Source organism: Epinephelus fuscoguttatus, linkage group LG1 (genome assembly GCF_011397635.1).
Source record: "Epinephelus fuscoguttatus linkage group LG1, E.fuscoguttatus.final_Chr_v1".
NCBI lineage: Eukaryota > Metazoa > Chordata > Actinopteri > Perciformes > Serranidae > Epinephelus > Epinephelus fuscoguttatus.
Genome location: NC_064752.1, coordinates 28370911 through 28383698, shown reverse-complemented (window position 1 = coordinate 28383698; position 12788 = coordinate 28370911). Strand labels below are relative to the sequence as shown.

Sequence of the window (12788 nt, the reverse complement as noted above, 5' to 3'; positions counted from 1 at the left end):
CCTTACCTCTGGGCTCACTGCCCCAGGTCCACTCTGCTGAATTATTAATGTCTGCCAAAAATAATTTTGTTATTATATTCAGATAAGACAAAATTACTGTATACATAAAAAGGTGCCTTCTTATCTTGCACTTAATTCCTCCTGGGTGCCATGTTTTGTCATTATTGTATTGCATATTTTGCATACCGTGCAGCCATGGTCTTGAATATATAAAATCTTAATATAAATCTGAAAAAGACACTTGTTTCCCCCAAACTACTGTTAATGCAAATTAGAGCAGGTGAAGTTTGCAAAAACACTGGACGCCTCATTTATCAGCTCTTATTTATATTGTTGCCTCTCTATCACAAAACACTAGACTGCAAAAGTTACACACCTCTGTGTAAGAACTTGAGCTTAATAGTGTAATACTAAACAAAGTCAGCAGTCAGATTTTAATTTTCCACACTTTGAGCTTCCAGTGAATGCAGCGCCTGTAATGACAGCAAAGCAGTATCGGGATGGTCAGCAGTCAGTGGTTGAGGCTGTTAGTTTTGCAGTGGCCTGAAGGGGCAATATTAGCAGCTCATAGTTTGGAGATCATTGGCCCCATCACTATCACCGGAACAAATAGGCTCACTGTCGAACCTGAGGCAAAAAGAAAATGGATAATGTTTTATCTCCTCCTGTAATTTATCTCCATAGATTCCGCCCTGAGCTTTCATACAACAAAGCAGGACTGTGAGAAGTGACAGAGGCTGTTTCTGTGGGAGTGATATAAAAGCCTAATATAGAAACTGAGCATGTAGTTTGTGGTTGAAACACCCCCTGGTGCCTCCTCCAAAGTTTGATCTGGTGAGCGGTAATGGGCCATGCAGCTCTAATGTGTGCGATGCAGAGAGCTGAACTGCTCACATATGCCGTTCATACGTAGCTAATTTACATCTCAGTGGGGTTAAATCCACCGGTGCTTGGAGTGAAACATGGCAGGAACATTGGCAAAACAATTGGTCACAGAGAGGACTACTGCATCACTACTGTAACTTAAGGACCTGTTTTTATTTGCATAACTTACACTCCCCACTGAGCCGCAGCCATTAGCATATTCATTTGGGCTCCCTGCAGAAGAGAATCTCGTAGCATAAAATACCGACATGCGTCCCTGGTTGGGTACAGTTGTCACCGCAGGCCTTTCAGGATCAGTTTATTGGTTTCTCTGGACCGGAAATGTTTTATCTGTTCACATTTGCTTCTAACACTGAATATGTTTATTGTAGTGATATTTCAATGTAGCTCATAGATCATAAAGGACCGTAAAGATGGCTTGGATGGTTAAATGAAATTCATTTGATTTATTCAAACATGGATGGTTTGGGGACAGAAGACAGTTCATATTATAAAACCACTGAGTCATCTTGGTAACAAAGAGCAAACAAACTGCCAGTGGTTCCCAACCTAAGGGCCTGGACCCCACCAAGGGCTCACAAGATAATTAAAGAAAACTGGAAAAGAAGAACATATATTTCTCTCATACAAAGATTTTGTTACCTTAGGACAGAGCCAGGCTAACAGTTTACCCCTGTTTCCAGTCTTTGGACTAAGCTAAGATAACGGGCTGCTGGCTGTAGCTTCATATTTACAGTATAAGGGTGGTATCTATTCTCTCATCTAACTCTGCTGGGGAAGTAAAAAAAATGTTGAACTACTCCTTTTAAGGGTAATTTAAATATTTTTCAACTTGTAGTTTATTTGCCCATGTTTTATGTCTAAGTGACTTATAGGGACAACATTTTTTAAATTTAGTCCAGTACTGAGTGAAAGCACTGCAGCTGGCAGCTGGCAGCCATGAAACTGGTTACACTGCAGTGTAACCAGTTGGGGCAGTAGCGCACTCTCAATGTACGTCCACTAAAATTCAGATTATTATTGTAGGTGTCTGACAGCATTATGGGACTGATCTCTACAGAGAAAGACCTTTTTGTTAGTGAATAAGATCACTTTGTTTAACCAGAAAATGCACCTATATTGCACTCACCAAACCCACCAGACTCTGTTTAAATAAATAGTAATTTTAGTGTGTATAGAGCCACGATATTTTCACATCTAGCTGGATTAATTAAGTGTTAATTTCCACCATGCCAGAGTTTGTGATTGTTAGAGCAATTGAAAAATGAACAAAGACAGTGTTTGTGAGTTTTATTTTGTTTCTATCGACTCATAATGAAGCATGTTTTACAATGCTAAAATTAGTGTTTATTTAAATGGAGTCTGGTGGCTGTGGTGATAGCGATCTGTGGCTGTTTCTGTTTAAACAAAAAGGTATATCTCTGTAGGGATCCTTTCCATAAGTCATCAGACACTTAGAATAATAATCTGATAATGAAAGTGGCAAGCACAAACACTTTAAGTGGACGTACATTGTGGATGCATATTGGCCTGAGTGGTTACATTGCGGCCCATTTTGCAGCTGCCGACTGCAGCCTTCTTTAAATACTGGACCAATTTTAAAAACTGTTGTTCCCATTAGTCACTTAGTCACAGAAATGTGGGAAAGTAGGGTCCAGGTTAAAAACACCTAAAGCACTCTTTCAAATTAAACATTCTTAGAGGAAAAAGTCACCCTGAGGTTGACGTGTCGAACAGTCATGTCCACACCAAAGCCATAACTTGTGACTGGGGGAGGAGTTAGGAGTTTATAAGACACCAGTATGACTTGGAGTCGGTGTTGAATTATTCCACAAGATGCATCTACTTTTCTACACAGTTAGAGTTTTGCAATCCATCATGCAGACAGCCTATGCAACTGAGTTTGCTGCTTGACCCACAGTAGTTATAACCTCCTGTTTACTTCCTGTATGCATTTATGGTATGCATGCTCTGTTTCACCAAAGCATCCCTTCTTTCTCACCAGTGCCTACACAGAAGCCTACAACGTGTGTTCAGTGGCAGCTTCTCCACAGTCTGTCTCAGTGGGCGATGTTGTGCGAGAGACGGCGCGTGAGGAAGACCAAGGACGCACCTCTGAGGAGGAGGAGGGTGGTGCAGACTGCATTTATGACAGACAGGTTAGTTCTGAAAAATGTGTGCTGAAATAGTGTAGAGGTGGAAATAAATATTTATACAACAGAATATAAGATTGCTGTTGTGAAATTTCAGACATCATATGAAATGTATTGTTTGTTAATTAATTGATTATGTTCAGTCTGTTTTTTACCAAAGGACTGATTTAACTGATTTCATTTGTTTTGTGTCACTTTTTTCCAAATGGCAAAAATAACGACCTATTTGAAGAATAAAATCTGTACAAAATAAAACAAAGTGAACTGTTTTTCACCTTGGGCAATTGCAAAATTGCCCTCACAAGCCAGGATTTTAATGTGGGTTAATGGAGGTTAATGGGCTACCACAAGTCTGTCCTCATTATTTAGAATTTGATTACCCCTTAGAGGCGATGTTTAGAGGGGAGCCAGCCATATTTGTTGAACTGGTGCCAAAATGCTTCAGCTCTCCCCAACCCTGGGCTTATTACAAGTAAATAATATGATTGTCCACAGCCCGACGGCCGATCCAGAGCCTTTTACATCGCCAAAGAGCTGGTGGATACAGAGAGATTGTAAGTTACATGTAAACTAATTTCCCTTATCAAACATCTCTGCTGATCAAAGCCAAACAGGTTCCCTTCACATCCTTGTTTGACTGTGTTTTATTTCTCTGTCCACAGACATGTGAAAGCCCTCAAGCTCCTCCAGGAAGTAAGTGATGCATTTATATTCTTTTTAAATTCAATTTTGCAATAGCATTCTCATTAATGTATCTATATGTTCTCTATGGTAGGGAATTACAGTCGTTTCTACAGTAAGCTGTTTGAGCTCTGTATGAATTAACTTTTATTAAATGCTGTTTATGTTGTCTGTCTGAGTAGATCCACTGAGCACAAATGCTCATTTACAGGAACATTTGCTCGACACTCGTTCACAGGGATAGGTATTGAGAATCGGTGCAAAATTGGTAGCAATTCCTGACTGGTCAGTACTTAAATATTGCTACGCTCCTGGACAAACAGCGCTGCTATTGGTATTTATGTAACAATAATTAATTCTAACATAGGTCGGATTTTTAAATTTCTAACCATCTCCTAATGATGACCAAGCTGCTGATGTCAGGTGATTATGTTTGACATTGCCTAACTCCATGGTCATGATTTGTGCTCTGCTGTCATGGCTGACAAGACAAAATCATAGACTGTAAAAATGATGGACATAGCTACCGTGACGTCACCCATTGGTTTGTGGACTCCAGTTTTGAAGCCTCAAGTTTGGCATTTTGACTGTTGTCATCTTGTCTTTTTTGGGCCAGAAGTGACATCCATCCTACTAATTCACACCTAAAAGTTGCACATGACAAACACAGTCTGAACTGTTGGTATCTGAGCAGCTCCCCTGGGGCAGTTGGGCTTTTCTGCCTTGCTAAGGGGCACCTCAGTAGTAATAATGAGGGAGGATCGAGTGCTGTCGTCTTACTTCATTTCCTACATGTATCCCTCTGGTGTTGGGATTAAACTCATGATCTAAACCCCACTGCTCCAGTGTTCTTATCAATGATGAGATTCTTAGTATTACACTATTAAGCTTATGTCCCTCCTGCTGTCAGACATTATCTTGTTACACTCTTGCAGAAGGAGACAAGTTAAAACAGGGGAGAAATGCAGACTTCAGTGAAATTTTGAACACAAACTATATAAATAACTGTTCCTTCACATTTGCCCATGCCAGGACTTTCGGGAAGCAGTGGGGGCTGCGGTTGGGGATGAGGGGGAACCTGTGTTGGACGAAGAGAGGCTTCGAGAGATTCTCAATGAACTGCCTGATGTTTACACCCTGCACCGCAGGATCCTCACCGAGCTGGAGAATCGAATCCGACACTGGTGAGACATGCACACACGTGAACACATATGCTATCACCAAGACCAAACTACCTTCCACACTCTCACCTCCGTTTCTCCATCTTTCAGGGAGGAGAGCCAGAGGATTGCAGATGTCTTCCTGTCCAGAAAAGCAGAGTTCTTGGTTTTTACCACCTACATCGGTCACTACGACCGAAGTATGAACCTGCTGGAGGACAGCTGCAGAACTTCACCTGGCTTTGCAGCCATTGTTCATCAGTTTGAGGTCAGAGTCACAGTGCTTCTCTAACTCTAGACACAAAACATACAATGCAATGTATGTTGTATTGTACAGTTCAGAAAAACTAACATTTAAAACCACACCTTCTCAAAGTCATACACTTAAAATGGTTCTTCCTGAAGGGCTGAGGTTCTATATTTTTAAAGAAAGGGTTCTTTGTGAGACTAATGGAGCTCATTTCATCCCAAGGACACTTTTTTGAAGAAAGAATTCTTTGAAGATTGTTGAATGCTCAGGTGTTAAAACATCCTCACCCTCAAATATTCAAATGTTCACCCATGCGTCAGACAGTATGTCTAAATGAAGATGTATCTGGAATCCCTTAATCAATTCATTCTACCTGTGTTCTGCCATAGTGATATCTTTACCATCATTTCATGCCATACAGTACTGCACAGTCTGCCAAAACTCTTTCTTCAGTGGTATCTGGTATTTGGCATATAATATTAGGATCTAATTTGAAACTGAGTTTCTGTTCCCAGCCCCACCACACCATTAAAATAGTAATGGCTGTAGTAGTAATGATTGCACCAGATCTCCACCCTGTAAAACAGTGATTGTCAGCGATGAGTGTTCTGGGTTGCGTGGACCACATAAGCCTTTTAGGGGCCTCATGAAGCCTGAGGCAGCTGGACATGGTGCTCTTGGCCCCGGGCTAAGCTGTTAAACTAAATCCGTGATTAGAGGTCTATTGGTACTGTAGTCAATTACTATTTTAGGAGCCCTGTAGGGGGGTTGTAGATGAAACCCTTGGAATATAAAAGGGTTCACGGTGGAACCACCTCTATGGGTTCTTGATAGCATCCTTAGAAGGTGCAAAGGTTCTGGGTGAAACCATTACACCATAGAGGGGTTTGTCATAGAAGCTCTCATAGGGGGCTCTGGGTGGATTCTTTCACAGATGGTTTTAGCTATGACCCTTTATGTGGGACTCTAGGTAGAACCGTGTGAAAGGGTTCCAGGTGGAACCTTTTGGTTCATCAGGAACCAAAAAAGGCTCTCCTATGGGGACAAGCCAAAGAACCCTATATGATTCCAGGTGGTACCTCTCACAGTTGGGTACGTTAAGTGACGTAATACTCACATTGGCTCTTCAGCATTGGAAGTCTGGCCCTGTGTGCTTTTGGTCTGCTTCTTCCTCACCTGTTCTACTCTACCTCTGTCCATTATGTTGCCTTTAATTCATAGTTTATAGTAAATAAAAACTGGTATTCCAGCGTGCATGAAAAACAGAAAACAAACTCGTATTTTTGCGCATGTGATGTGAAGGTTTTGGACACTGCTTAAAAATGTAAACAACAGGAAAACAAGACTATTGGGAATGTTTGAAATAACTGCAATATTTAAATAGACGTGATGAAAAATAACAGTGAAACTTAACTTTCAACCTCTTATATTTGATTGTTATCAAGAGCGTCACTTATCTCTGTACATTATCTCTTATTATCAGCAGAGTTCAGTGAACGTTAGCATGCAATGACAGAGATGAAGTGTGTGTTTTGTGGTAGCAAAGATGGCGATGGCTGAGTGTGTGGTACTGGCCTGTGTGTGTGTGCCAGAGAAAGAGAAGAAAGCCCAGCTTGTGACTAAAAGATGCAAACCCTGAAAAGGTTAAAGCAAAAGGCCAACAGCTGAGTGAATAAAAGTAGTAATTTAATTTAAAGCAACGGCTACACAGTATTGTCGGCTGTTAAAAGAAACTGTCATGACACCCAAAGGAAAAATTTAGACCGCATGTTTAGATGTTAAGAACTAATTTGTCTGGTATGAGCCACTCAGAACAACAATTAACCGCCAAACGTCTCTTTAAAAACAGAGGGATCTTAAAATTTATGTAGGTTGCATTTCCCAACATATCCAAACAATGCACTTTAGTGAGGCGTTATAATTAGCTTCAATTAAATGAACAGACACAAGACAGTGTTTTTAAAACCAGTCAGCCCGAGAAGCTATTAAGTTGATAAGTTTAAAATATGAAACATAAAAATAATCAGGATATTCGATAGGTTGCCTGACAGTTCAGCAGGGAGAGTGCAGCATCTGTTCACTCTCCACTTTTTAATTTACAATCAAATATTACACAGCCATGGACAAAGGAGTTTTCAATATTTTCCTCCACTTTATAGACCACGGAGGAGAAGACTTGGCACAAAGTCTTTGCAGAGCTGGGCAGTTTTCTCTGTCTGATTTAAGAGCATCCCACGTTTAAAAGTCCTGAGATTCTCCAAAGCACTTTGTGTGTAAAGGTCCACGCAGTAAGCTCTTTCCTGTTTGCCTGTCATCATTAATTTGTAATTTTAAGATATTAAATGGGATTCTGCTGACAGAATAGTTTCCACACATTTGAATTTATCTAGTTAAAATGCAGTTGCTGTTTTTAACACAAGGACCGAAAAATTAAAGCTCTAGGTACGATGTTATTATCACTATGTGCGCGCATGTGTGTGTGAGAGAGATAACTAATTATTAATAAAGTGATTATTTATAAAGAGGGTATTGATACATAGAGACATGCAGGCTTGCTTTCTTTTCACATGCACACATCCAAACAAACACACATATCTGTAACCCTGTGAGGCCCCGTGCTGACCAGCAGTCTGTATTATTGGCCCTTCTTCACACTTAAAATAAGACGAGTGGTTCTGCTCAAAGGTCCAGTGTTGTTGTATAATTTGCTTCTCTGTGCAACTTTTATTTTCTTTACCAGAGTTTTTTATGCACTTGGTGAGATCACTTTATTCCACACTACTGAAGCTGCTCCTCTTTTTGGAACCACTGCGGAGTCTGTAATAATTTCGCTTTTAGCTATGCTTGTTGTTGCCGTGGGTAACAGTATGACCTCAGTGTCAACAAGTCTAAATATCGCAAGTATCACAATATATATATATTTTTAAATATTTTAAAAATTATACCGGTGTTATCATGAGCGTGATGATATGGCACATCCCTATTAGGATCCTTATGGCCTGAGACGTAGAAGCTCTTCCTTAGGCTCTCAGTGCTGGCCTGGTGTATCTCACATCCTCTGTCCAACCTCAACACGGTGAAAAGGCAGTTATCTATGTGGCTGGGATCTTTAATGATTCTCCTGGCCTTATTTTTGCAGCGCCTGGTGTAAATATATTTTAGGCAGGGTAGGGCAGCACCTATAGTATGTTCAGCTGGACCAACGAAAGCATAGTGTAGCTGAGGTTTATGAGTTGTGTCTCTACCTTTGTAAGTAAAAAAAAATAAAAAACAGACAGGTAGTTTGAACCAGCATGAAACAAGATCCTTCCATGTTTAACCTTTCACAATAAAAGCCCAACTTAAATTACTCAGAGCATTTTGCGAAGAGGCAACTCAACAAAACCGCTTAAAAAAATACTCAGTCAGTGGTCATATTTGGTCTTTGGGATCCAGAAGAAGGTCTCAAGCATCCCGTTGTCAAAGTGAGAAGTGAATCTTTATGCATAGTAACACAAACACATGCTCTCTCGGGGTTGGCATCGGTGTCAGCATCCAACAAAACTGCCCACACTAAAATTCATTGCAGCACGATGATTCAATTTCTGTTGGCATCAGAGGGTAATCTGAGCAAATGCACCACCAGTCACTGTTTGCTCCCAGCAGCTCGGGTTCAGGAGGGTCCCTGCCGGCTATAGTTGCAGCCTCGGCCTCTCTCCTCCGCATTTCTATAGTTCTATACTCTGGCTCTATTAAATACGGCTGAATATCCAAGTCAGGCAAAACACTGTAAAATGTTACCTTGTTCATAACATCCTCTGCACTCTGGATGCCATTTTCACTGTTGGAAACATAGCTAGTTTGCAACAAGGGATATCTGTTTTTTGAGTGGAGTCTGGCTACCTGGAGGCAAAATCCAACCTGTAGTTCTTCCTGCTTACACTGTCACATCAAATGGCGGCACTGGATGCCAGAAGATCAACAGATTTTGCAACTGTGAACTCAGCTTTCTGAATCAGTATAGCACACACTGAGGAATTAATTGTTTCAATCGACTACATGTACCATCAACACAGATTGGACATCCATATAAAAGGTGGCAAACTTTCCCTTCAAGTAGTCTGACACGTTGTTCGTGTGGATTTCTGCAGTAAATCTGTCCCGAGTGAACAGTAATAATGCAGTGAAAATTTTGACTTTGTATTGTTTTACTTGTCTCAGCAGCAGAGTCCAGCTGGGGAAGAGGTGTCACTGAAACATCAGCTGCTGCAGGTCATCGTGCGTGTGGCTCAGTACCGCATGCTCCTCACTGGTGAGTCAAGGACAAGATTTAGCATCTTTTCTGATTCAGAAAATACATTTTACTCATAGTGGTTTAGTACTCGACTCTCAGGAGAGATTCATTTTCTCTCACTGCTCTTTCAGATTACCTAAACAACCTCTCCCCTGATTCCAAGGAATATGAAGACACCCAAGGTACTGTGTCCAAACAGCAGACTCAGTGTGGACAGAGAAAGTGACTCACAGGAGAGCGTTTTACTGGCCTGTGTGTGTGGCTCCGTGTTTACAGGGAATTTATTTGCTCTCATTTGGCATGGAGAGACGGCCATGAGAGAGCCAATTTAGATTTTTTTGTTGTTGTTGTTGTTAGTAGTGGAAACCCTCCAGGCAGTCATTTCAGCTATCTTCTGTGTAAAGACTGAAATGTGTAATTCATGAGACAGCCAGTTGCAGGAACACTATCTCTTATCTCCGATAAGGGAGCCACCCCAGTCCAGACATGTCCAGGTTCCTGACTCATTCTGAGTTTTATGTTTGGTGACTTTCTACATGGAGACAAAGAACAAAAAATATTATGGAGTTATGAATGTTGATTGTTCACGTTTTAAACTTGTCGTGTCTTTCCTGATTCCTCTCACTGTGTTTGTCTTGTGCAGCTGCTGTGGCCTTTGTGTCTGACATTGCAGATCAAGCAAATGACAGCTTAAAACATGGGGTAAGTGTCATGTGTGGGCATGTGTAACTCTTGAACCAAACAAACGTTTGACTTTTGAACCCAAAGTTGTCTAAACCTTGGTCAAAAGTGGGAACCCCCTGGACTGAAAATGAAGCCAACGCAGAAATGCCAAAAACTGCAGTTCCTCTCATAGCCCCTTGAGGCTGGCTCCAACAGTGAGTCAATCCCCATAGACACCCATATGAAAAGCATAAACTGTATAAAATAATGGAGGCAACTCTTGGTTTGTGGTCTACTGTTTCAAAGCCTTGAGTTCAGCATTTTGGCTATCGCCATCTTGATTTTTTTTGGAGTGGGACTGTGGTGGTGCTTTTGCAAACAGCCTGTCACTCAAGTGCCCCCCTTTTAGATACACATAACCTTAAGTCTTAATAAATGTAAACAGGTGACATATATAAAAATTCACCTATTCACCTACCTATTAGCTTTAAAGACCAAAACCAGTTTTCGTACCAGGCTGTAAACATGTTGTATTTCTGCTGTAAATTTAGGCATTTTTACTTCAGGGTCTATGAGGATTGACTCGCTTCTGGAGCCAGCCTCAAGTGTCCATTCAAAGAACTGCAGTTTGGGACACTTCTGTGCTGGTTTCATTTTTCATTCCTAGAGGTTGCTGCTTGGTTAAAATGTCTGACTTTACAGCAGAAAAAAATATGTTTACAGCCTGGTACAAAAAATGGTTTGGTGTCTGGGATTTTTTTCATATAACTCACCCGTTTAAACTAAATGCATAATTAAGGGTGTTGTCTGCTGATAGTGTCCTCAGGCTCTCTGTCACATCCACCCCTCGCTCCTCCACAGCTCCAAAACTCGAGTGCCAAAGTCTCTAATTTTGTAAATTTATGAAAACTGGACTCCTTATGACTTTGATTTCTTCCCTGCCCAGTCATCCATGTAAAGTGTAGGTCCTAAACAAATTACTCAAGAAGTAAAGTTAAGCACTTCCAGAGTAAATGTAGCATCACTTTTGGCAGTACAGCTTTGACCGAATGTACACAGAGGGAGAAAGATGAGAGCATTTTCATGCCAATGATCAATATCAAAATGATATTGCTAGAAATTATACTTTTTACTTAAGGTGGACTCTGCTTTCAGGAGACCAAGCTCTGGCACAAAAAAAAGAATCAAGATATCTATTAACTTTTTTCTAACCTTGTCTTCTTTCACACCACCGATGCATAGAGCAGTAAATGGTAAATGCACTGTACTTGTATAGCACCTTTCTAGTCTTCTGACCACTCAAAATGCTTTTATACTACATGTCACATTCACCCATTCACACACTGGTGGCCGAGGCTACCATACATGGTGCCACTTTATGAGATGACATTCAGTTGTCCAACGCTTTTAATTTATAACTAGAAACATATGAAACTAATAAGATTATTCCCATCAGCCACAGCTCTGCTTTGTGCTTAGTGCTAATTACAAATGTTGGCATGCTAGCACGTTCAGCTGAGATGACTAGACCAGATAAACATCAACATTTGAAGAGTTCATTTTCAAAAACAGATAATAGACGCTCTTAATGAATGAACAAACCAGCAGTTTGATTAATGTATTGATTGCACAATAAAAGCTTTGAGATGTCAAAACAACCAACACTAGTTTGACTGGCTTGCACATGTACACACACACACACACACACACACACACACACACACACACACACACACACACACGATTTAGAGAAGTAAATAAAAAATAGAATTATCTGTTTATGCAAATTCATTTTAGTACTGTCATTGTGAGCATGTTAGTATGCTGATGTCGTATTTAACGCAAAGCACTGCTGTACAGACTCAGAGAAAGGCTCTTGTTTTTGGATGGCTACAGTAGTTCTAGTTAGAGCTGACAAACAATATCATTTCTGAATAATGCGGCTCATTGTAAAGAGATGACTATGTGCAAAAACAAAGGGAGTCATGAAAATAGCCAAACAAAAGAAAATAGTTTGGGTTTTACAGGAAAATTACTGGTAATAGACTCTTTCATCATTTCTCGTCTCATTTTCTCTCCCCGTCTTTCTGCTCTTATCTCTCTTTGTATCTCAGGAGAACTTGTTGCGTCTGGTCAACATAGAGTACAGTGTTCGTGGCCAGCGGGACCTGTTGCAGCCTGGCAGGGTAAGACTCTGATAACAGCATTGTTTCTTTACCAACCCACCCTGTCTGCTCTGCACCACCCCTGTGTTGCCCTTTACACAATCATTCAGCTGGGAATCCCCAGCCGGCCCGCTTTTAAAACAACATTAATTATTGCAGATGTCCTTTGGGTGTCATGATCAGATGATCTGTAAAGTGTTCAGCTTGATTTGATCCTGTGAATATGCTTTTATGTATCAGGTCTTTGTGAAGGAGGGCACCCTGATGAAGGTCAGCAGGAAGAGTCGACAGCCCCGCCATCTGTTTCTGGTAAATGCTGCTTCCTGTTTGTGGTTTTTTAGTTAATTGACACATGTTCCAGTGGTCGTATTAATAACCTTTATTTTTGCTTCATCATGTAACTACTTCTTAAGGCATCTTTGTGTAAAATGTAGAGTCATGCATTTTCTGTCTGCAGTGTTTCTGTGTCCAGACTGAGCTATTAAGAGCAGGTTTCCTGGCAGGATGTTTCTGAATGCTGACTTCCTGAGCCAGTTCTTTACTGACAGCACAGGGAAG

At 40.8% G+C, this 12788-nt stretch overlaps 1 protein-coding gene across 3 annotated transcripts in view; it reads left to right on the top strand.

Moving 5' to 3' along the window:
- Positions 1-12788, top strand: part of LOC125893456 (FYVE, RhoGEF and PH domain-containing protein 5-like) — a 31547-nt gene that overhangs the window by 8687 nt on the left and 10072 nt on the right. For 2 of the 3 annotated variants that reach the window (XM_049584173.1, XM_049584161.1), the window contains exons 3-12: positions 2891-3044; positions 3534-3592; positions 3701-3731; positions 4752-4903; positions 4991-5147; positions 9330-9420; positions 9534-9584; positions 10046-10104; positions 12180-12251; positions 12471-12539. In XM_049584173.1, the coding sequence (XP_049440130.1) occupies positions 2891-3044; positions 3534-3592; positions 3701-3731; positions 4752-4903; positions 4991-5147; positions 9330-9420; positions 9534-9584; positions 10046-10104; positions 12180-12251; positions 12471-12539 (895 nt within the window). The remainder of the gene's footprint in view (positions 1-2890; positions 3045-3533; positions 3593-3700; positions 3732-4751; positions 4904-4990; positions 5148-9329; positions 9421-9533; positions 9585-10045; positions 10105-12179; positions 12252-12470; positions 12540-12788) is intronic. The other variant, XM_049584165.1, reaches the window with a different exon arrangement.